The following is a 25,840-nucleotide window of genomic DNA, read 5'->3' on the forward strand; positions in this document are numbered from 1 at the left end:
TAGACAAAGGTATGGGTACACAGCCTGAGAGAGACAGTCCTCTTCCACAGCCATGGCTGTTCAGAAATGGCAACACTATCACTCCCACTTCCTCCTCCAAGGAGTACCTACAAAACTTTTCTCCTAGCACTCATCAGGATGAAGCTGACATGCCACATTATAGAGAAAACTTATGCTTGAAACACTTTCAAAGGCTTCTTTTAAAGGTCCTTTCTTCCCCATGTTCTCCAGACTACAAAGCCAAGTTGCTGCAGTTCCCACGCAGAGGCTGTCATTGAAAGGTTAAAGCCTGTAAAAAGGTTCCAAATGAACTACTCTGTATTTCAAGGTGTCATGAATTTAAGGCAAGAGATCTTACAATCACAGCTGTTAAATGCAGTGATTTCTACATATGCATGAGGCATACAGCATAGTTACATGAATTGAAAACCTGGACTCTTAGCTCCCCATGAGATAAAGCTTTCTGTCTAGTCCTAATAGTTTTAAAATTGTAATTTGAAGCTTCTGCATTGCAGAAACAAATACGATTCTCTTGAACCAGAGGCTGAGCCACCCTCTGATGCCAGTTCATACGGAAGGGGTGGTTGCACAGCATCAGGGCTGCACCAGCTCACTGCAGAGATCAAAGCATTCATATCACTAAATACTGACAGGAGTGCATGACGACCATACAGACAAAAGCTATATCTCAAATCCACTGATGGTTGACATACCATGCTTAATCCTGATGTCCTCACCATCTTTGTTTTGTTACTCTGTAGGCTTTTGCATTGGCGACACCGAGCAGTTTTTGGAGACACAAGGCTGGCCGTTGCTAGCTATTGCAAAATTTGAAAGAGGTTTCCAAATAACTATGACAAACAAAACTGTGAATGATTTGTCAGTGCAAAGTTAATAATCTCTATCTCTTGCATTTATTGTGTGCTCATCCCAGGGTTATCTGAGCTTCCATACCTGCTCTTGGAAATAATAAACCATTTTATTATTGTCTTTATCTTTTCCTCTTTCTCCTTCTCAAGCAAACCTGGGGGAAAAAAATAAGCAAAATCAGTTTCCCTTGAAAATTTAGCACCCTTATCCTAACCCCATTGAAGTCAATATGGATTTTTGCCACCAGCTTCATGGACAGACTCGTGCTCACTTATGCAACATTTTGAAGCTCACAAAGGGCGTGATGATTTTGCAAAGAATAGAGGAGCTGAAAGTGAAATAGTAACATTCGTCTCTAATATTTCAAACCACCTTCAAAACCCTCCTGGACAGGAAATAAAACACAATCCAAACCATCTTACTTTGAGTGGTCCTACTCAAGTATTGAGCAAACTTTATGATAATGGTAATAAAATGGTGCTTGAGGCAGTTTCAGCTATATTACATATTCTCTATATACTATAGATATGGATGTATTCACCCTCTATATTGTATATGTATGTGTGTGAGTATTTACATATAGCACACATACATATATGTTTTATGTATGCATAGATACTAACTTTTCTAAGTTTTTCTTCTTTCCTTCCTATAGCTGAAACTGCTGGTTACTAACATCCACATCATATTCTATGTATGAAGGATATAATTTATTTGTAAACTCAGGATGTTCTTGTTTTATAGAGTTGCTTGTATTTTATAATTTATTTACACATCATGGTTGGAAATGCTTATCTAAGTGCTATGCATTGAAGTGTATGTTTGCTAAATCCATTTCACTCTGTCCGTGGCTATGTTCTTTCTCATTATAACAGTGGTATAAAATAGGGCTAAGGAAGAGACAAACTGATGGATGTAGAACTTAACTGGTCCCACCAGTGGGTAATTCCAAAAGAGGATGTGTCAGTAGTAGATATATATATATATTTTATCAACTAAATTTTATGGAAAAAAAAAGAAAAAGAACAGCATGAGGATGAGTTCAAATTGTGCAAAGTCACAGCCATTTCCAAGTTGGTCAACAAATGCATTGAGCCTTTTGCCATTAAAATTGTAGTTTATTGTTCGCTGGCTAAAAAATATCCCTTTTGTGGTATTTGAGGTGTGAAACATTGTCAAAAATATGATGTCTGGAAAAAAAAAAAAATCAAACTATAGTGGCATTAAATGTTTACTTTTATCTTACCAATATATCTGCCTCTCCCTTCCTGACTATTTCACTTTGGATGAGAGCATTTATAAAATGGCAGAGAAGAAGATGCTTTTGACCCACACAAGAATGTGCTATTGCAATAGAGTGAGCAAGATCAAACCTGAAAAAACAGCTGAAGAAGTACTACCAAGCAAGTCTTGCTGAGAAGCAAACTCACTAGAAAACAACAATAGGGCATTGCAGGGTTTAATAGCAATGACAGAAACATTATGACCAAGCACAGGACCGTTTTCTTCTTTCCTGCTGTCCAGAAACAGAAAGAAAGCAATCATGGGGCCAGACTTGGTCAGGCTTTTACATGCACTGGTTATATGTATGTACCTCCCATGTCCGCAGGGATTGCTCCATCTGCATCTGTGAGCAAGGGAAAAATCTGAAACAATTGATAAAAATGTGTTTGTAGGTAGAATCCTTTGTCATCTCTAGCAACTGTGTCAGATTTCCCTTGGCAGCCATGCAGGTATATAACATCATATAAGAGTAATAAAAAGAGTTTGTGTCCATTACTCAAGACATGCTCCTCTCTCAGAGAGGCAGTGGTGGCAGGTTCAGCTGACCCCTGAATTCCTGCCAAGGCTTGCACAATACCTGCGTCTTGCTCATGTTTGTGGTGTTCCCTGTTGATAATTAAAAGAGCTCCTCAAGTGCAAAGCCCATTGACACTTGGGTAAGCCCCAATATCGACACTGTTCTCTTCCCATTGGAAGAAAACAAGTCTTATTTCTTGTGGGGAAGAGAGAAAAGGAAACAGTTTAAAATTCTCCTCGAAGACATACCATATGCTGGCAGATGAGTCCCTCATATCCCCTACTCTAGGGGCATCTAAATATTTTGTTGACAGTTTGGTGTGCATGTAAAATATTCTGTCTTGTTATTATAGCAGCTTGGTGGCAGAGGTAGCAGCCACAGTGGCAGGGGATGCAGTCTACAGTGGTCAGATCTTCCAAACAAAAAATACCAAGGTAGCTAGACAAGCAAAGGCTGACAAGTAATGAGATGGTGTGGCAGAGGGGAGGAGGGAGTTTCTCCTAATTTCTCCTCTCCCAGCAGCAAACTCTATGACTCCAGTACTGCCTCAGCTGTTGCCCCTGGGCCAGCGAATTTGCATGCTGGTGCCTCTCCACAGTAGCTGTAAATGAAGATAAACGTCAATTTCTTTCATCTGTGGGCTGTTCAGAATAGCTCTGATTTGCTCTAAAGAGCTAAAAGGCTTATTGCCTGTTTTTGAGGCAATTTATCTTCATTGCTGTTATCATGCAGCCACATCAGTATTAAAGAGCCCGAAGTGCCTTACAGTGACAAAAACAGAGAAAAAAAATGGCTAGCGTAAGTCCTAGACTTTGTCTAAGGCAGAACTGATGGTGAGGAGCTCTGCATGAGCTGAAAACAAAACCAGTTCGCTCTTGGTCTGAAGCCTTACAGACCTCAATGTTACACACATCTGTTTTGGGGCATGACTGCCCAGAAAGGTTTTGGGCATGGAGCAAAGGAAGGGGCAAAAAGCTGATGGCCTCACGAGGCCTGCTTGAAACTGTTGGTGCCTTTCCTAAACTAATGCTCCAGACAAGACCAAGTCTTACCTTGTCTTTGATGCCAATAACTTGCCAGGCTAAAAATCAAGAGAGGGTTTATAGCATGAGAACCTGGCAGGCACCATGTCCTTATGGAGTCCTGAACAAGCTGCCCAGCTACTGGAAAACCAGGGGAAGAGGAAGCAGTTGCTAAAGCTGGTTCCAATCCCACACCTGCCTGCAAAGCACTGGGGCTGCCAGGACCTTACCCTGATTTTGGTTGGCAGCACGAGCTGCCTGGAAGCTACTGAAGGAGGGAGGGGAAGGAAGAAAATTCAGCTCACAGTCTCTCAGATGAGCACAAAATTAATGTTTCGTTCCTCTAGTAAAAGGCCATCTGTGACCGGATTTTATGCTTTATGATATCTGTTAGTATTCTTCACAGCTGCCAATCTGGCAGTTTTGAAGGCTGACATCTACTGTGTAACCACTGAACAATGCTATACTGGCTGTGACCACACAAATGCTCTACATTGCTCAAAGACCACCTTCACAGCCTCCAAAAGCAATTAGGCAGCTTGGAGATCCTATCCACTCTCCATTGAAGAACAACCCTGGCAAGTACCAATCTGAGAAAAGCTCTAAAACAGCCAAAAATCATCCATCCCCAATGGCCACCTGTCTAGAGAAAAGACCTGCATTCATTTTCATCTGTGTTTACATGTGTCTTTTCTGTGGATGCTTATTGCACAGCTTTGGCACCTATGCATTACGTCAGATTGTGGTTTTCACGTCAACAAACTGGCAGCCAAATGGATGCAGCTGTGCCCTATTTCGTAGAGACCCAAGTGCAGCCAGATACGGGTGCAGCATGCGGGACTTGGGGCTTGCTGCGGACAGGCAGTCTCACACCTCTACTGATGCAGAACCTTTGTCATGGGACTGTCCTTGTCCCTGTCTCATCTTGGCTCATCTTCATTCTCTGAATGACAAGAAACCAGGGAGATGGGAGAAGATGTGGCATTTTCCTATATTTAGTTTGTCAAAAGAATTGCTCATTGCAGTTACCATAAAGCGGAGGTGGGAGGGAACGCACAAGCAACCCTGCTGGTGCTGTTGGATGGTCCGTGCTGCCCCTTGCAAACTGCCCCTTGCAAACTGCCCCTTGCAAACTGCCCCTTGCAAACTGCCCCTTGCAAACTGCCCCTTGCAGCTTGGTTGAAACAAGAGCAACCAGCAGCTGTGAAGGAGCAGCAGTGCTTTCACTCCCCTTGTCTTTCAGTGCCTTTCCATGCACCGTGGCCCAGCTCACTCCCATCTCTGTACTTTAGCTGGATGCCCAGGGACACAACTGTGAAGAAAGTCATGGCAGCCTTGTTTTTATTAAAGAGGATGCTGCCTGCTCCTAAATCATATTTGATGGAAACCTCATGATACTCAGCAAGCGGCACCACAGGAGCCAAGACACTGTAAACATCATTTTCTCCTGATTTCTAAGGACAATGGAAGGCATGGCAATTACACAAATAATAAGAAACATAACAGCTCCTTGCCCTGGGGCTGGTGACTCATGCTGCCCCTGGGGGCTGGTGTAGCTGGGACTCAGTTTCCAGAGGCTCAAAGAACATTTCTGAAGGTTATAAGTAAAGCCATTAAGATGCTGTGAAATCCACAGAAAAGCTTCTGGACAGCCTCTAAGCCCCGGCATTGCCGACTTTACATCCGCCAGACTCTTTCTGCTGGCAAGGCCAAAATGATGGGGGCACTAATCCTACTCTGCTTGATAATTAGCATTGCAGCAGCATGAAGCAGTCTGCAAAGCAGGTCAGTCACAGGACCAAACACTGTGTGCATGCAAAGTAAAAACGTGAACTAACAAGAGAGCTTTCCACCTGAAATCTTTGATGGGGATGCAGTTAGTATTGATAGTACCAGGCTGAAATACTTACACAGTGAAAAAATTGTTCTGGAGCTGATTTCTTCACCTAGGCACTCATGACTCCTTCAGTGAAATATTTATTTATTGCCCCTCTGAACAATTCCCTTTAACAGCTTGCTTTCCAAGTTTTTCCATGTGTTTGCACTATACACTGGTCCAAGAGGCAGGTTTCCCAGCTCTCTGTGGCAGGTTAGTGTAGACATCTAAGTCAAAGCTTGTGAGCCTCCCTAGAAGGTCATTGCAAAGCTACACTTAGTTTCTTATGAAGGTGTTTTTGAGGTCATTCTGAGCTGGCTGCTTCCACTGCTGTCCACCACACGGACTCTAGGCTGGTGATGCTGCCTGCACACAGCCCTCGCAGCTGTAGAGAGGTAGGACTGAGGGAAGACAAGGGGATGGCAGAACCAGGCCAGGTCCATGGATGCAGGTGGACATTCATGAACTTGTCAGAAATTTAAAACCAGAGCAATACCAGGTGAGTTGCAGCAATGAAGAACTTGACGGTGCCTGGTTGGACCCTACAAAGGCACAGGACGTACAGTGGTATCACGTGGCTTGAGGCCTGTAGCAGAGGCATTGTCTCATTTTGAGATTCATTTATTTGTCACACTATAAGCAGAAAACCCACTGGAGCCAGGAGAAAAAAATAGCAAACAACCCAACCCCCTATAATCTAATAGTTATGTCAAAACTAGCTATGAAGATTTGTGATGTTTTTTTTTTTCCTTCCCCAAACAGGATCTTTGAGTAAAATAACCTTCATGCTAAGCCATTTTGACCTCTTCATAAGCTAGCATCATAAAGTGTGGAGGCTGTTGTACTGCCTTATCTTGCTAGGATTGTAAACCTTTGAGCTTTAAATTCCCTCTGTGACCCTAGAGATTCTTCCCTGGCAAGACAGAGTAGGTCTGTCTTTTTTTTTTTTTAAAGCACATACTGAGGCAACTTACAATTAAACGCAAAATAATAAAATTTTTTTCAGATGGGAAAGCTGTAAACCCATTTCTCTAAGAAATCATACACTTGACCCCATCCTAGAAGCTTTACTTGGCTACAAGACCATACTGGCTGGCCAGGAGCTGGCCCACTCACTTTTGGACACTTCATGCAGCGAGATTTTGCTGCGAGAAAATTCACATGGCTCCTGAGGTGTACGGCAGGGCTGGGTGATGGCTGGAACAGAGGCACTTGAGCCAAGCCTGGGGCTTCTCTGCCTGGGACCATCTGTTGGCCTGAGGCAATTCAGAGTTTCCACCGTTTTCATCTAGCAGACTGCATAAACTCTTTCCTGGGAGTTGCAAGTGGTAGAGGGCATTTAAGCTTAATGATAACAAGGTTTGCTTTCCTCAGGTGCCTTTTGCAAATCCCCTATCCATGGGTATCCCCAGGCTACAAAACCCTACTCCAGAAAATGGCAGTGACAGCTAAGCCCAACTCACTGCAACCCCCCATGCCAGGCTTTAGGGAAGGCAGTCGGCACCAGAACTGGTGCGTCTCAGCTGACACCAGGGAGTGATAGGCACAAAAAAGCTGCCATGGTCCAAAGTCAAGATAGTAGTTGAAGACTTGTCCTGCTTAACTGTTGTTCTATGACACTTGACAAGAAAGAAACAGTGAGCTAAACATTTCCATGCCAATTCAGAAATTATTCTTTGCTTTTTTTTTTCTTTTTTAATAGAGATTTTTGCTCTCTGCACACTCCCCCCTCCCTGCAACAGAAACTGGACACTTGACATCTTTTTACAAGGGTAAAACCTCAAGAGCTTCAAGAGCAATGGCCCCTGATGAGAGGCAGAGCAGGACATGAAAAGGCTGGTGAGAAAGGCACTGGTTTCTCTGCGGTGCAGAGCAGGAAAGTGGGAAGCACATGGCAGCTCGCAAAACCCTCACTGCAGGATGAAGTGAAGGGCCTCAAAAAGTCCCCCAAGGCACCTTTTTCCTGTACTGTGAAAAACACAATATGCCCTAGAGTTGCTTTAGCTGGTTCTGCATTCCCCACACTTAAAGGAAAGGTGTTTGCTGAGGACATCCCGTCAGGCAGGAGGAACAACATCCCTGCCTTTGCCTCTCTTTGGCTCTGATCTGAACTGAGACACGTGCCAGCTAAATGACTGACAGGGCTTGGTCAAGAGGAGAGAGGTCCAGGTTAAAGCTGGTCCAGGTCCTGAGCTAGATTTGAGTGAGTCTGTACCTCTGCTGAGTTCTAAACCTATGTCATTTCTGCAGCTCTGAGAATGCCAGCCAAGGGCTTATCAGCAAACCAGCCTTTTTCCAGTTCATCAGCAGGACAAGCTCCTCTCTCCCAGCACCCAATAACCAATATTTCTTAGCAGCAGATTTCAAAGGGGTGTTCCACAGCAGAGAAGATATTAGTCCCTTGATGAGCTTTCTACCACCTTGGAAGGACACCATTTGCCAAGACTTTAGATTTGAATGGTAAAATGAAAAGCTTTGTGACCTGGCTGTATCACAGTCACATTACATGGATTGCATGAAAGGCTTTGGGGCCCTGATTAAATGAACTTGGACAATGCCCATCTGAAGGACTTTTATCTATCTTCCCGTCTACCAGCCCTAAACCAAGGCGGCATTCTTGCCTAGTCGCTGGTAGGTTGCCCCATCCCAGACCTGGGATCAGTATTCTTCAGGTCTTTCTGGTTTTCAAAGGCTTTCTGTTGGTAGTTTGATGCATCTTTGCCAAGTCCCTTGTTTTCATGTCGAGTTTAAGTTTGACTTGAGTAAAATTAACTATAAACAAAAAAGAAGTCCAGCAATCAGCACAGACCTATTTGCAGAAAACACAAAAAAAATCAGATTTTTGTCTATTTTTTACAACTTATTTAACAGTCCCCACAGAAGACATTTGGTAAGGGGGGAAAAATTCTTTATATGCTCTCATTACCTTTTAATGACCTTTTAAAATATCATTATTTACAGGTGCCTTCAGCCACAGATGTTCAGAAATTAACATTCCTGACTTGTGACAGAGAACTGCACTTATCTAGCATTTTTGTTAGCATGATGGGGAACATCACTCTCCAGTAATGGTATTTTGATCATAGTCCTATATAGGGTATAGGCTGGGTACAAGACATCAATGACATTAAAGAGAACAGAAAAAAATAACAAAATATTGCCAGTACCTCACTGAGAAAATTTCTCCCCAGAGCTTGACATGACTTTGATAAAGAGACTGAAGTACAACAAGATGTCTTGCATCCGAATGATCAAAATGGGATTGGGCATGAGAAACAGAAGCAAACTGTCAGCAGTCAGTGATTGCTCCTTTTCGTGCCGTCCCCATCAGCTCTACTACTCCAGTTTCCAGGCCACCAGCTGTCCCTCAGCTATATGGCTATGGGTACAGGTATGGAGGCTGTCACAGAGGCACCCCAAAAGTCATTTTAGGCAGGCAACAAGCTCCAAACAAACTTAATTCTAACTAGAATTGTTTAGCAGAAACCAACTACAAACAGGGTTTATCCAAACTTATTCAGCACTCAGACAACATTACACAACACAGGTTCAGATACAGGTTAGGAGTTTAGTTACTACACAACCAACTCAAACTCCAGGGAATCAGATTCCAAAACTATAGAGTGGTGGTTCAAAATGTGCATCTTCCCAGTCTGTGTCGAAGTGAGGACTCTCAAGGGTACCCAGGTGATCACTTACCAGGTCAGCAAGGTGTCTCAGTCCCTGAGGAATGTTCCTTAGATGGCCGGTCCAAGGAGTCTTCAACTGCAGACCCAGTGCTCCAAGGAAGAGCAACTCAATGACAGCCCCCAGTGGGCTTCATTTATACCCTAGTTGAATCTGAGCTGTGGTTATTTATGGTGGTTGTTCAGAAATTGCCTCAACCAGGGCATCTCATTGGTAAAAGGCCATGTCTGTCAATCAAGGGCCATATGCAGTACCACAATGGTCCATCAGCCTGTAAGTTTCTGTTGTTTTTGGGGAGGGGGGGAGAGTGTATCTCTCACAGAGGCCAATTCCTCTTTAAAACAATGTGATGCCTGCAACTCTCACCAAAAACCGTAACAGCTTTCCCATCCTTTGCTGTGGGCTCCTGCGGTCTATTATTACCAGTGGGAGGGATGGCAGCTCAGTGGGAGGGATGGCAGCTCTGTGACTTCACCACATATCGCTTGGGTGTCCCCAGCTTGGCAAGGGAGAGCACAAGGAAGCTCAGGCCAGAACTCTGCTCTGGCTGGTCCGCCACAGGATGATCAACACCACGCCTGGCACCTACTACAATAGGAAGGCAACACTAAAAAGTCATCATTAAAAGGAGTTTCATTAGAAGTAAACAGGCAAGTACAGCACAGAGCAGAGCACAGAACCTGGGGGAGGGGGGGAGTGGAGCTCTACTAATTTTCTCATCAGACACCCTTCTCTATTACAGACTCCTGGCTTCTGCTGTGAAAGTCAAGTGGAATTGTCAAGAGGAATCACCTGTGATTTAAAGTGCAGCTTTCCTCCAAGAGGTATGTAAAATTGCCACCTTCCTATTCAGAGCCTCTGGGGACTGGGAATCAGAGCTGCTAAATTGGAGGAGTGGAGGAAGAAAACATCGGCTCTTTCCTTCAGTCCCACTAGATCAGCCCTTAGCTGAAACAGAGATGGGGGAGCAGGCTCCTTAGCTCCAGGTAAGGAGACCAGCAAGCTCTGCCTGCCAGAGCCCAAGAGATGGAGGGGAACTTTAAGCAAAGAAGAGGCTGTGTGATTATCCCCTCCCTCCTGCCCTGGGGTGAGCTGGAAGAAGAGGTTGTGCTCTGTCCCCATTAAGGCATCTTTGGAGTTAAAAAGGACTTGGGCAGGATGCTTCAGTCCTGCCTGCTTGCTGGGACCCCCATCAGAATTTAGTTAACAAAGAGCCAGAGCATCTGAGGCTACTGAAAATCTTGTGTGTATGTGCCTTTCTGTGCATGCCTCTCTCTGTAGCTATATAGAGATATATTTAAAAGAAGGTTAATTGGTCTCCTGGGAACTATAAAGAACTTGTTAGGTTTCTGTGTGAGCAGTGACTGTATGAAGCCTAATTACTAAGCCTGCATTATTCTTTTTTTCGGAGGGGAGGAATCTCTAAGGTCCTTATTAAAACCTACAAAAAGTCTAAAGAATGATGGCATTAGAATTGATTTGTCCATGTTGATCACAAGTGCAGAGCAAATAAAAACGCTGAACTTTCCCCATGAAATACTAATGGGGGTCATACAGGCATGGCTTACACATCACTATTGTGGGGATAAACAGAAACCACTGTGCTGAGTGGCAAGAACAGCACACTGCAAACTTTCAGGTAAGGTGCACTCTTTATGCTTAGGAAAAATACATGCTTAGATGTTCTTGTAGGAAGCATTTTATAAAACAGCGATCTCAAATGTATTTTCAGGCTGATTAACTTTGTAAAATCAGAAATGGAAAAGAAAAGGACTTCTGTATAGGAAAATGTACATTGATAGGAAAGAGAAAGCAGTAATTTAAAAAGAAGCGGAAAAAAAAAAAAAGGACCTGTAATGTGGCTTTGGGCTGAAATGCTCAGAAGCATTTGATTTGGATTTTTTTGACTGTGCTTTAGAGTTTGCTGAAGTGCTGTGGGGGGAGATCAATGCTTTCTCTGCAGGCAGGAGGCACAGGTCAGGGAGGAGCAGCTCACAGCCCTCTGTCTGTGTGTGGCAACTCAGTTTTGGAGGAACTCTTAGGCAATGCCCATAATTACAAGAAAATATAATACGATGGTGCCATTCCATTCTGCACATCCCACAGTGACAAAGCCCAGCAATGGATGTCAGCCTGACTCTGGCTGGTTTGTCCAAGGTCAGACACAGTTTCTGGTGCAGCGGAGAAGTCAAGCCAGAACTCCGCATCCATAACTGTAAGACTTTCCTTCTTCTCCATGTCTTATGGGAGATTTAATTCTCAAACAGGGAAAAAAATCCTCATAATTGGCACAACCTCTGTGAAAGACAGAACTCTGTTCATTAAGAGTCTTGCAGTGGCCGGGGACTATTTGGAATACACTATGCGGGGAAATAGCCTCTATATTTCACAAATATGCCATGTTAAAAAATAAAAGGTCTAAGAAAAGCTAGCTTAAAAAACCTAGCCATCAGAGAGCAGGGTTACAGTGAGAAGCAGAGAAGGGGCTGAGTAGCAGGAGAGTTTTGCTGGCAAAAACCCATGCATGACACCACACACAGATTGATAGACTCAGAGAGGTCACAGCTCTGAAAAAAACTGGTTCACTGCATTTGAGTGTCTTTATTTTCTACTATCTACTACCCCTGCTATGCACGCAAGTTCTGTTTGCGAAGGGCCCAACATCAGGTCAGCACACCTTGAGGGTATGGATACAGAGAATTACACCATGCTTAAAGAAACAGCACAGTTTTGAGAACTAACTTTTTTTTTTAAGATAGATGTTTTGTCCAACTGGTATCAATTGTTCTCAGCAAAACTGTATAATCCCCCATGGTTTTTACCGTATGTTGGTACTGTTTCTCTTCCAAACACATACTACAATGCAATGCTCACTCTAAGTGCAATCTACCATTGTTGCTCCTGGATTAATTTAAGGGATAGTGACAAACCAAAAGTAACCCTAAACCTTAGGGTGAACCCAAATTACCATTATTTTACAAAAGATACTGGAAAAGTCTCTGACCTGCTGGAAGCAAGCAGCAAGCCTGCCAGCATTAAAGATAATGTTGCAATCTGCCTCCCTCTGACTTTATCATCTTTATCTTAGCAGGCTGATAGCACCTGAAAAATTTGACAATATTATTCTTGAAGGCTGAAACATGATGTCTGTGCAAAGACAACTCTGGCTACTTTGAGTCTGAGCTTAAAAAATAAGATTACTTGATCTGAAATGAGTGCTTATCTAATGTTCCTAGCTGGCATGCTTCCTTGCTACCACACTTTCAAATGATGCGTTTAGCTAAATCTCTCTGCAGTCAACACCCAGCCTTCTTTGCAGAAAATAAGCTGGAGTGGGAACACTGGGAGAGGAAAAATCTGCCTGCAACACCCTCCCCTGCAGCATCAGCCGCCCTGCCAGCAGTGTTAGTACTTGGGAACCTCCAAGGGAAATCGCTCAGTAAATGACTGAAACCAACCAGAAAAAACAAGCAAGTTTTGTATCCACAGTAACAAATATAAAACATGAATTACACCCTCGTGCTAAGGCATCTCCTCAGGCCAGCCCAGAGGAGGCAGCCAGGCAGGGCAGGCAATGCGGCGGTGCCCTCAGGACACTGATCTGGAAACCTGAGCCGCAGACCAAGCCGGGGCCGGTCTGGTTTCTTGCATTGCTCGGTGGGCTGCGGATCCATTTCCTACAGCCCCACGCACATGACAGCACTCCTGCCATTGCAGCCCACGTAGCACCTTTCTCCATTTCCCAACAGACTCACGCTGAACTGTTTCACTTGTACATTTTCCCTAAACATCTGCTGGAGAGAAAATACCAATGTAGGTAGATCCTTCAGCGTGATGCAATATGGCCTTCCCCATCTGATGTCAGGTAACTCAGATTCTCCCCTAGCGTCCATCCTTCCCTGCTATTGCGCTTAGAGAGTGAGTTGTGGTGTCCTTGTACCAGAAGCTGGTGCTGCAGTTCTTACATACAGATGGGTCCACATACATGAGAGCTGGCAGGCCAGCTCCCAGGATATGCTGCATAAACTCATGCATCATCTTACCTTACATTCTGAAGTCCCTTCCATTTGCAAATCTTAGTATTAGAAATGTAATCATGAGATAACATAAGCACCATCTTTATGCAAAAGCACAGTATTTCTAATACGCATTTGCCCCTTTAAAGCCAGAAAATAGGTCTTGAAGACTAGGTACCCCTCACATTTTCTCATTGTCCACCAGTGATGCCATTACTTCATCAGAAATCCCGATAAATGCAAAGGTCTGACCTCTTCCCCTAAATAATTTCCTTCTCATAACAGCAAGAAGACCCAAACAAGCAGTGAATTTCTGCGAGGATTATTGCACTTCCTGGGTGGCTGATATGACTTGGCCTCTGACATCAAGCCATGCTATGTACTCCAGAACTGCACTGTGTTTCATAGGGTATTGCTTGCATATTACTGCTGGGCAAGTGAATGCTCCATATGCTGGAACAAATACAAATGCCTTGAAAGGAGATATCTTCCTTCAGCGTTGGCATTCATGTGCTGTGGCTGTAAATTATGCCCAGAGCGTTCATTTTCTTTTGAAATGTGTTCTCACAATAATTAATGGTGTCAAGTTACTGGTGTGAAAAAACCTGACTATACAACAACGGTGGATTAATGAAATAACAGTCATGGCTGGAGTAGCAGCAATAAATTGTTAGAAAGCAGTGACACACCTGAGGTGATACTTTCAAAGGCCTTAAATCATTTAGGTTTCAATGTTCCTCACTGGCTTTTGTTAACATTTGTTTTTGTGTTAAAAATGGAAGTCAGCAGCTCTGGCAAGAACAACTCTATTGGTGATGAGCGTAAGGAAATGGGGCACCCGTGCTTTCCAAGACATTTTGCTGTCCCCCAGGGATGACCTCCTAGTTCAGCAGTCATCTGTAGGTCCGAGAGCTTCACTATTTGGGGAGGTGAAATCCAAACCCCAAGGGCTCAGAGAGGTCTAAAAACCACACCACTGAGCTCACGGGTCCAAATCTCTCTTTAAAGCTGTTGTGAAGTGAGAAACTCTTGAAGCACTCAAAATGTGGAGAAAACAGAGTAAGCAATTTCCACATAGATACACTTTTCATTAAATTTTTTTTCAGCCATTTTAATATTCAGTATTATAACATATGAAAAGGAAGAAGAAGAAGGCCAGAGCCCTGCAGATATATTGGGAGGGAAGAAAATCTCATTTAGAATATTGGGAAACTCTTATTTGATGTCAAAGAGCACTGGATCAGGCTTTTGGAAATGACACCTAAGGGCAAGGCAGTGGGAAAAAATATATTGTCTCTACTTATAATGTGTCTGACATGAGATCCTTAATTGCTGGCGTAAAATGTTATAATAAATTGACTGCTGATATCAATGGAATTATATCACTTTGTAACTGATGAAGACTCTATATGCATTTCCCAATACTTATTATCAATTAAATTAGGTATTGTAAATTGATAATTAGGTATTGTCTATTAGACTGTTTGGTAGGAAAAAAAAAATCCTCTGAAAAACTGCAGATACTCCTCCAAATATTAACTCATTTCCAATCATACAGCAAAACTAATACTGAACATTTAGGACCTAACAAAAAGACACCAAAATCATCAAGAGGCTTTCCAATACAATAAAAAGCATTTGATTTCCTTTCTCCTTGAATATTTTGTTTTCCAGACTGAAGGTTTTCTTCACTGTATTCTCATGATGGCCTCGCACTGTTCCTTTATCTCCATCAAGGCTTGCATCAGGCTGTGATCTGTCCCATGCGTCACCTTCATAATATTATAGGCCTTGAGGAGAGAACAGAAGAGGACATGTTAGTCATTGTGCAAGGGGCTGGTTACTGCAGTGGGGCAGGGACAGAAGTCCTGGTCCTCAAGCAGTTGGCAGCTGGGGGCTTCAACGCATGGTACAGTAGAAATAGGAGTGAAGCATCCCAAAGTGTATGATGATTTGTCCCTGACAAAGGAGGAGGCACTGACACATCATTCCCAGGTGTTAAAGCCCATGAATATATTGCACAGGTGGATGTGTGGAATTATAGAGGAAGATACTTTTGCACAGAGACATGAGGGCCATTTAAAGATTGGTCAGCTACAGCACCCAAGGCTTTAAAAGATGACTGTGACATTCATTATGTTGGTAGCCTCAAGTCCTGTAAAGAGAAATGGATTAATGCTTAACCAATGGAATAAAGTGCTTTAACTGTATCAGGAGAAACTATGCATAGCATCAAACAAATGAGTACATTAATAGCTTCACTGTAAAAAGGCATGCAGGGGAATGGGTCTTTCCTGCTTTTCCCGGGGATTATTTTCTGTCTGTGTTGGTCATCTCCTATTCATTGCTAGGTCAATTTACATTTGCTGATATTGCCTGTGGTGTTGCTGATTCCTTGCCACAGATACATCTGAAATACTCTTTGCCTAGCTCTTGTTTAGATCATCACTTTTCATATGACATTTCTGCTTCTTCATTCTGTTAAATTCCTCCTGCAAGGAGAGAAGTACCAGACAGAAATGGATTCAGCACTTCTGAAGAAAGAACATAGGAGCTAGAAGGGTACTGGTAGGAGAAGAAACATCAGAGATTTTACCTCGCCTCAAACTGAGGAATTGTCAAAAACTAAATGCAGCCTGTGTTTCAATGGGTTCCTGGTCCAGTCAGCTGACAAAATTCAGCTAAATCAGCTTTGGATTGCAGAAGAAGGACCTTTTGGAAACACATCTTGAGGAAGGGGCTCATTTAAATTGGAAAGATAAAAATAAATATATTATTTGGTGGAATGAATGAAAGCCAGCTTCCAAATTCCAGAGACTGGCACGCATATGGAAATTCTAGCACAGTTTATTTTTGCTTCAAATTATCTAATTCTTAAAAGAAGAGGGAGGCAGCAAAAGATTGAAAGAACAAGTTGAAATAGAAGTCAAAACAAATCAGAGTGTGCAAGGAGCTCTAAAAAGTCAAATATGTTCTGAGATACCACAATGCCCTACTACTAAATGATAAAATACTCAGTTAAACAGAACAATGGAAATGCTTTCATTGCCATTAGAAATGCCTAAGAAATCTGAAATAAAATCAGAAATCTCCATTTTTTGCATATTTCTATTTTAGCAGAAATACAAAGCTGGGCATGTTTTTTCCAAGTGTTTGCAAGTGAGTCATAATTATATTCTCTGAAAAGCCTACTTGTATTGTTCTTAGTGTTCTTCTTTTCCTAATTTAACATATTAGGGAAATGTTGTAAAGAACAGATCATAGATGTAGTTCAGCATAGTGGAGCGTGAGGTATTAAGCTGTACGGGAGCTTATAAAAAAAAAAATTGAAAAAGTAGTGTAAAAAGCAAGAATAACAGCCAGTCCTCCAGTCCTTCCCTGTCAGAACCAGAGGGATGGAGAAAGACTGGCACTTGCATGGTGCAGGAATCCCTGACTGGTGCAGAGCAGGACGCTGCAGGTGGGATCCCGTGCGTGCTGCCGTGCAGCGACACGCAGCTGTGCCCAGGCTGACAGGCAGGGACAGGATCACCCCAGAGCAATGTGGCCAGGTCAATCAGCCATCACAGAATCACAGAATCACAGAATGTCAGGGATTGGAAGGGACCTCGAAAGATCATCTAGTCCAATCCCCCTGCCAGGGCAGGAACACCTAGGTGAGGTTACACAGGAAGGCGTCCAGGCGGGTTTTGAATGTCTCCAGAGAAGGAGAATCCACAACCTCCCTGGGCAGCCTGTTCCAGATTGCTTAACTGGTCCCTAACCCAGTCCTCATCAACCAAGGCAAACTCCTCCATTGCCCTGCCTTCCTCTGGGGCCTCAGGGGTACGGGGCTCCTCAGGACAGCCTCCGGCAGTGTAGACAGAGACGAAGAAGGCATTCAGTAACTCTGCCTTCTCTGTATCTTCTGTCACCAGGGCACCCACCCCATTCATCAGTGGGTCTACATTGCCTCTGGTGTTAGTTTTATCTGCCATGTATTTGAAGAAGCTCTTCCTGTTGTCCTTGACCCCTCTCGCCAGGTTTAACTCTAAGGAGGCCTTAGCTTTCCTAGTTGCCTCTCTACATCCTCTGACAACAGCCTTATATTCTTCCCAAGTGGCCAGCCCCTCCTTCCATGATTTGTAAACCCTCCTCTTCCACTTGAGTTTGCCCAGCAGTTCCCTGTTTAACCACGCAGGTCTCCTGGCTCCCCTCCTTGACTTCCTGCGTGTCGGGATGCTCTGATCTTGAGCTTGGTAGAAGCAGTCCCTGAATGTTAACCAACTATCTTGGGCCCCTTTACCTTCAAGCAGCCTTGCCCACGGGATTTCCTCCAGCAATTGTTTGAAAAGGCCAAAGTTGGCCCTGCTGAAGTCCAGGGTTGCAACTCTGCTCGGTATGCTGCTCCCACCACAGGAGATTCTGAACTCCACCATCTCATGGTCACTGCAGCCAAGGCAGCCCTCCACCTTTACTGCTTCAACCAGACCCTCCTTGTTAGTGAGGACGAGATCCAGCAGCGCACCTCTCCTAGTCGGCTCCTCCACCATTTGCATCAGAAAGTTATCATCAATGCACTGGAGGAACCTCCTAGACTGAGGCTGGCTGGCTGAGTAGTCCTTCCAGCAAACATCAGGGTAGTTAAAATCCCCCATAACAACCAGAGCCTGTGACTGTGAGGCCACGCTCTGCTGCCCATAGAAGGCCTCATCAACATCCAGCCATGGATCAGACACACTTGGTGAACAGTGCTTGCATGGCCTGGCCAAGAAAGCTGATGGATTTATTGCTAATGACCTTTGCTAAGAGCTGTGCCTTTGGATACCTCTGAGTCGCAGCCCTGGGGCAGCTGACCTTGACCTTCATCCCACCTGCAGGACAAAGGTCAGGCTAGTAGCGATGAACCTGCATAACCTGAAGCACAGCCAGAGATGTCCATGTGGATATACCTATGTTAAAAGGCAAAAATCCTTAATATCACACCTAATCTTGAGACAATGCCACCATTGCTGACTACTCTCTCACTTCTGACATTTCCCTTCCACATCCTTTCTTTCCTTGGTATGGCAGATGAATGCACCCAGTTTTTATCCTTTTGCTTCCTCAGGGAGAAAATCATTCTCATGTAACGTACTGTTCCACACGCTGCAGTATGAGTCAGAACCAGCTGCGTCGAATTTAGAATAGCAATGACTTCTGTAATCCCCATCTTAAACTGGCATTAAGTTATGCAGCTGTTTTTGCATAGGTCAGTGCAAATCTGGGGATAATTTCACCTCCAAAGCAAGGAATTGTCAAACTGGGCAAAAGCAGGAACATGCAGCCTCTCTGAACACTCCCCTGCTCTCCCAAATGGCACACTAATCAGCGATGTCGAGGCTGAGCAGAGTCTTGTGGACTGTGTGGTCTTCCTCTCAGCTAAAAGAATAAATCTAATTATGAAAAACTATAGTAATTGCAAGACAGCAAGACACTGTCTCCCTGCAGAATATAAAGCCCATTAGATTAGTGGTATGGCTGTTGCTCCATGAATGCAAATGAAATGCAGCGGAGTCATTTGCACCTGATTTGCATGGGGCTGGCGCGGGCTGCCCATCACCACCGCTGTGGGGAACTGTGTGCAGATGCAGGATGGCTCTGCTCCATCGCAGGGAAAGCAGACAGCAAATGGTCAAGTGCCAAAATAGCACGAAGTGAAAGCTAGCATTTCAGAGGGAGTACCTGTGTTTTTCCATCTCTCCTGAATGAAGGGGACACTTGTTAAAGCAGGTATAGGAAAAGGAAAAACCACCACAGTTACTATCAACCACAGCTGGTAAACAATTCAGTGCTTGAAGCAAACACCTGGAGAAAGGGGATTTCTTCAGTGCTGCTGTGAAACCCCAGAGGGATTTTATCCCAATTCCTGTGCTTTCTGCCCTCACACCAAGGATGACAGTAAGAAGGGGAACAATGTAGTCTCTATCGCAGGCCTTTGCGAGACAGGACAGCCATACCCATCAGCTCATGGTGCCAGCCAAGTGCAGGGTCTGCAGGGGAAACTGGCCAGTCAGTGTTGTAGGTGTGTGCATCCTCCTGTCTGCCCCTGTCCCTGTCAGCTGTCACTCAGCACCTGGGCACCACTGCCCTGCTCAGGGAAGTGCATTTGTGTGGGCAGCTGCCACCACCACTGCAGTCCGGAGGATGGAGCAGCAGCTGAGACAACGCGCTGCAGCACTCAGCATCTTGCTTCAAGGAGATGACGGTACGAAATTAAGCCCAAGCTTCCCCCTCTGCACCTGTCCTGGTCTCCCAAACTGAGTCCAACTCCACTCAGGTTGTGGGCAACCAAACAAGTGAATTACAGTGCTGTGAAGGTAACAAATGACACCTAACAAATATTTACACTAACGGCTGCGCCTCGGGACACATCTATATACTTGCTAGGGGCTCCCGTGAGCTCCGGAGGTGCAGCCCTGTCCTGGGCTCCTAAAGGAATGCTGCTTCCCAGTCTAGAAGCTTTTGGATTCAAAAGACAGCTTGTTGCAACTTTTGTTATTGCCACTTTTTACAGTCATTCCAGGCTCTTTAAATTAGGTTTTTCAGACTGGGCTCCAGCTCTTGTCTTCTGCTGACAAAGGTTTTCCCAATCTATAATTCTGTTTGTCCTCCCACCATTACATCTTTCATATATACGTGTATAAATTTTTAAAAAGTATGTTGGTTTTACAATAAACCAAGGGCTACCTTCAGGTTTTAGTCCAGAAGTGGAGTATTGCCTCTCTGTAACACTTCTATTTCCAAAACGTGGCAATTAGATTCTGCAGGGCCTAATACACTTTTAGGGGAGATTTCATTTTAATGGGTAACATAAAGCCCTCCACACTATTTAAGCCTTCTTTGGGGGTGCAGGGCAGAGGACAAAACCCAAAGGGTGCTAAGAGTAAGGTGGCTATGCACAGAGAGCTGCAGCAAGGGCTGGGCTGCAGAGCTGCATATGAAGATCTGCTGGTCTTAACAGGCTGCACATCTGATGCAGAGAGGCTGTCAATCCCCAGCAGCTCTGAGGCTGGGCCTGATTAAGCAGGATTTATAGAAGTGAGGTGAATTTCACTCAGATCTCAATTCCTCTGCACCTTACACATCCTTCTCCTTAACGCCACACTGAAATTAGTCTGACGAGGGATCCAACAGGGTGCTATTCCGTGTCAGAGTGTATTAAGAAGAGTAATGAAGCAGAGAAGGTAATGGAGTTTCTGCTCTGAGCATGTGGCATGCTCTGTTGACACATCTAATCACAAAGGGACAAACTGTGTTCTCATATAACTCTAGGACATTATCTGAGTTATATTATGAATCACAGCCTCTACTTGCAACAAACTGGGAATTATATCTTGCTCTAATTTGTACCAGTGTAGACAGCAATGAAGGGAATCAGTTTCAGATCTCATCCAAAGAAGTGTTGTGTCCTGTGCTCATAAGTTATATGAAGAAACAGGATGACAAGAAGCTTTTCCTCCTCTCAGCTGTGCTCCCAGAGAGTGGGAGTTCAGTCTCTCCCTGTCTCACACATGGTGAGAAAGGGGAGGCTGCACAGGGAATAGGTAAAACCACAATAGATTGAGTTTGTAAATGGTTCTGCATCTCAGCTGTAAAGCACTTACCATGGCCTTGTGGACTACTAATGGCTTGGAGACCACAGTTAGAGATGCACTGAAGTATGGCATAGAACGGTAATCAGCACCTTATTCTCCCTTTTCAGGGAAAGAGGAGATCACAGCTTGAAAAGTGGTTTCTGTGTTAGGCATTGTTCAGTATTCAAAGGATAATACAATAGCAATCTGGCTGGCAATGGGCAACTTCTTCACTAAAAACATACAAAACCCCATTACAACTTCCACCTTCATTGATGAGCAGCATTCATATATCTCTAGGGGAATTCACTTCAGTTTAATTTAATGTGGTATCATATTAGAAATGCAATTACAAGTATTCCTGTTGATATATTGCAGCACTATCTATGAAAATAGAAGCTCCTCTGACTGGGGTCTCACTCCACCTGCTAAAAAGGAAAGTCTGAATGTTTGGAAATTATAAATATTATATGGGGGAAAGGGCACATGACAGATACATGACTTCTGAAAGATGCATGGAAAATAGAATTGATTACTTTTCCATCTGTTTTGTAATGATCGGAATTGGCCATAATTTAAGTTAAATATATCAAGCGAAGATTTAAGTTACAAAGAGTTAGTAAGACTGGCATCTTATTAAATACTAATTTATTATTTCAACATGTGGAAATCATCAGCTATTCAGCTTGCATAATTGATCAGATGTTAAAATCAAACAGGGGGTCAAAAAGTACAAACCACTAAGTTATCTAGAGAGTCATGACTGATATTAACTTTATAGGGGATCCAGGCAGGAATGAAAACCACTTCTCAACTCCACTCCCAGTGCAGACACTCATCCCCTTCTATCCAAGCAGCTGCCCTAACTCTTTGCCACAAGACCAGCTCTTCACATACGATGGACGTTAAACAAAGAGGACATACAAACAACTTCTGCACTTCTTTACAATACCGGTGCCAGTGCTGGGGCCTGATCCTGCCCAGCAGCTACAGGCCAGTAGCTGGGCCAGGTGACTTTCTGTGGGCAAGGCTGTGTCAGGCACGGGAGGTGGGCCAAGAGATGAGAGGGAGAACCACGCGAAGCATGTATTGTCTTTAGGCCAAGTTGATGCCAGGACAATCAATAATACAAGACAATAAGCACAAGACCCCTTTGAGGCGAACTGGAGGCAGCACATCTTCCAGGGGGAGCAAAACACTCTAGCAGTGATTGAGGGCTTGAGATGGGAAGCGAGTGAGAGCCTACGTCCTGCGGACATGTTGTTCATGGAAGGGGATTCTTCAATATATTTAAGATGATACTAAAAGCAATATAATGGCAGGATAAATAAGAGCCCGAGGTAGGAGGAAATTAATACAAAACTCAGCTCAGGTACAACAAGGATGGCTTAAAGGTGAAACGTAACTCGCAAAGCACCAGTTGCAAAACCAGATCAAAGAAGAGAAAGATGATGAATGATACAGAAATAGGAGGGATTGAGAAGATGCCTGTTGATTTGAGTGTAACATATAAGCATTAAAGGCAAAGTTCTCCAATCTGTAATCACAAATCCCTGATAGGGAATAAGGAGGGTAGAAACTGCAGCTCTGTTTCTGTTCTGGTACTTTCAGTGCTCCCAGATTCCCTTTAATATAGAGAGAAGGAGAGTATGAGGCACTGAGGCATTTTTATTTCTGCAGATCTAATAGTCATTTTTCATCCAGGCATCTCTGAGCTATCAAACTGTAATTAGCAGTGACTGATACTAGAGGAAATCAGTGCCTGAAGCACTGAACAATACTGACCCGTCACCACACCCAGCTGCAGCCTAGTGAAACACCACTGATGGAAAAAGCAGTGAGGAGTATCCAAAGGTACAGTCCGAGCAGAAGGGGGACACATGGCAGGTTCGGGAGAAGCGAGGGAGGGGGACACAGAAAAAACATTTCTGAATACTGACCTGTTTCAAGGTCTCCAGTGCTTGAGGAAACATGTCTTGACTGTACTGCAGTTTGCCCACTCGCATCAGCTGGACAGCCCTCAGCGGATGGAAACCAGGATAATACAGTCTGCAGAGAAAAAGGAGGAAAATGTGTCACTGTCAGCTCTCACCTTCACAGTCACTGCCTCTGTGGAGAGCTATTAGGGTGGGACTGCAAAGTCATTGTGAATGCTAATAAGGTACTCAGAGAAAATTAGCTGCACTACTGAGAAGCATGAAATACTGAGGGGAATTATCAAATTATTACTCTCCATCTCAGAGGAACAACTTTAACATTATCCTGTTAGAAAGTGACGGAAGTGGGATTATTTCATTTGCTACTGTTGGATAATACAATAGAATTTACTGTACTTAGTGTTGCAAACAGAGGTCATTTACAATCTCAAGTCTCTGGAGAGGTATAATTTTAAGAGGAAGCTTCAGCAGGGAACGCAGTCCTGGATCCTCCAAGATGAAGGAGAAGGACTGCAGGGAAAGCAGGTAGGTAACATTAGTGCCACTGTTTCTGAGGGTTTACTTGCTGCTCCCTGTTGCAGAAAGAACTGGTGCTGCACATCCAAGGAAACATCTCAGACTTGGCTTGTGCATCTAGACAAGGTATCTGCTAGTGTGAGGAGCTTATTTAATTCCACAGAAACAGAAGTTTTCCATCAATCTCACTGGAGTTAAAAACAGAACTACGCTCACTTTTTTTCTAGGAAGTAGACGGAGAGCAATGTCATCATTAATTCCTCTCAAGATGCTCTTGAAATGCCCATGCTTTCATAGTGACCACTCCATATTTCCAAAGCCTGCTGGCCTTTGGCTCACAACACCTGGATCCCACCCCAGCCCAGTGTCCTGGATGTGGAGAGTGTGGCATCCTGGAAGAGCAACCTGGGGGCTGCAGAAAGCCATGGACGTCACTTGCCTTGAACTGGCCAGCAGGAAACATGAGGTGAAGGGACATGCCTAGAGGTTAAGTCGCCTGGAAAAGATCTCAGGTCTTTTTTGACTAACTATACAAACAAAAGTATAAAAGCCTTAAGTGTGACTCACCAAAGACAAAGACCCTATTTGATCAAACAGCATTTTATTTCCTCAAGTACACCAGTGGTGTGCTTGAAGAGTGTCTAAAAAAATACAAAATTTGTCACAACTGCAGGAAGAAGAGCTAATAAGTTTCCCAAAATCTACTCTTTGAAGATTTTTTTTTTCTGTTTATGCCAAACTTATGATCATCAGACTTCAGGGGACTTGCTAATGAATGATATCACTGCAGTCAGAAAGACTCTTAAACCTGCATGGGTGTGATTAAATGCATGCTAAGACATTAAATGATGTACATTTGTATAATGTATAGAAATCTTCTGATAAGTTTGCGTGCAAATGAGTGACTTACCTTTCTCCATTATTTTTCACTAATGAAAATGCAAATATTATTAAATACAAGAAATTGTTTAAATGGCAGTGTCTCTGGCTGTCCTTACAAATCTCAAATAAAGATGTGTAAACATCATGGAAAATGTTTTCACACCCCAAAACCCCTCTTCTGCTGATCCCACGCAGTTTCAGCAGAGACATACAGGAACACATGGGAAGCCTGCCTGGCAGGATCTCAGGAGCAACAGCTCTTGATGTGCCAAAGCCTCTCACGAAGCAGCAGAAACCAGCTCTTGAAAGGGAATAATCATCCTGAATTGCCACAACCACCACCTGTTCAGACCCCTTGAGGGCTGCAGTTCAAAGAGGCTGGAGAGCCAGCAGACAAGAGAGGAGAAAAATGGTAGCACTTATCTCAGTCCAAAATGACCACTCAGGACCTTTAAGGATCTGGTTAAACAAACACTGGAAAATTATCAGTAGGTTTATTTTTAGATTTTGTTTCTGGTTATTATATCAATTAACATGGTACTACTAGTTAAATAGGGAGAAAAAGCAACTAGGTCAGAGATTTTGGTGTGGATTAGTGAAGAGTAATAGAAACTGCAGCACTAACACGGCACAAATGGGAGCAGTGAGCACATGCACAACTTTGTAGAAATTGCCAAAAAAATATGCCTTTTTGATTGCGTACTTCTACCCTCACCTGTGACTGCTTCAAAAGGAGGAGTAAAGAGGTCCTTCCCTCTCCTCTGGGCCGCTGAAATGTCAAGATGCCTGGAACAAGGATCGTGACCAAAAGAAAAGGAGCCAGGGAGGCAAAGACTTGCATGAGATGGTAAGTCATCTTTGCAGCACCCACTAGACTGTCTCTGCTGTATCCTGACAGCTCTGATTCTTTTCCCACTGCTCCTGCATGGCCTCTTCACATCTTCTTCATTCCATACCTTCACCTTTCATCCTTTCAACCATCTTTTTAATGTCTCCCCTTTTCTGCTCCCTCCTGAATAACCAGCCCCATCCAAAATAGTAACACAAACGGGGAACTTGGGTCCTGCCTTGTCTGGCAGCTCACGTAGACAAATGCAGGCCATGCTTTAGTTCAGCAATGTGGTGCCTGCTAAACCTCACACTGGTCCATCAGAATTCGGAATCTGCCTCTCCAGGCAAAAAGGTTTCTTTCTATACATCATACATTCACCTGCAGCCAATGAAGATTTAGGATGGTGGTACACACGACACCAGAGAAAACAGGCAGCAATTTAGCAATGTCAGGTACTTGGCCCAGAGTACCAGCCATAAACTAAAACAAGTGAAAATTTAAGGTGAGGACACAGAAGGAGTAAGTGTGAAACAAAGAGCCTTGTGCTCATAAATATTTACAAAGCTGTTTTACGGAGCTGATTTATGCTCTGATCTTATGCATGTACATAGTTACATTTTGCAAGCCTTAAAACTGACAACTGAAACAACTGTTTATTATAATATTCTGGAATAAATCTATTAAACTATTGGAACATCTTTTGTGGAAGCACATCCATTGAGTGAGTTTACTAGAGAAATCCAGGCAGCTTGCAGCTCTTCTGGGAAATGTCTAAGTGGGAAAAATGCTGCTGGCTTCTTCCAGGT

General features: G+C 43.8%; 1 protein-coding gene across 1 annotated transcript in view; it reads right to left on the reverse strand.

The window, feature by feature from the left end:
* Positions 1-14,770: 14,770 nt before the first annotated feature.
* SMYD3 (SET and MYND domain containing 3) overlaps positions 14,771-25,840 on the reverse strand; it is a 411,825-nt gene continuing 400,755 nt past the window's right edge. Inside the window, exons 11-12 of the mRNA XM_065632390.1 lie at positions 22,808-22,916; positions 14,771-15,062 (exon numbers count right to left, since the gene is read on the reverse strand). Of these exons, the coding sequence (XP_065488462.1) occupies positions 14,961-15,062; positions 22,808-22,916 (211 nt within the window). The 3' untranslated portion in view covers positions 14,771-14,960. The remainder of the gene's footprint in view (positions 15,063-22,807; positions 22,917-25,840) is intronic.

Source organism: Caloenas nicobarica, chromosome 3, assembly GCF_036013445.1.
Source record: "Caloenas nicobarica isolate bCalNic1 chromosome 3, bCalNic1.hap1, whole genome shotgun sequence".
NCBI classification, from domain to species: domain Eukaryota; kingdom Metazoa; phylum Chordata; class Aves; order Columbiformes; family Columbidae; genus Caloenas; species Caloenas nicobarica.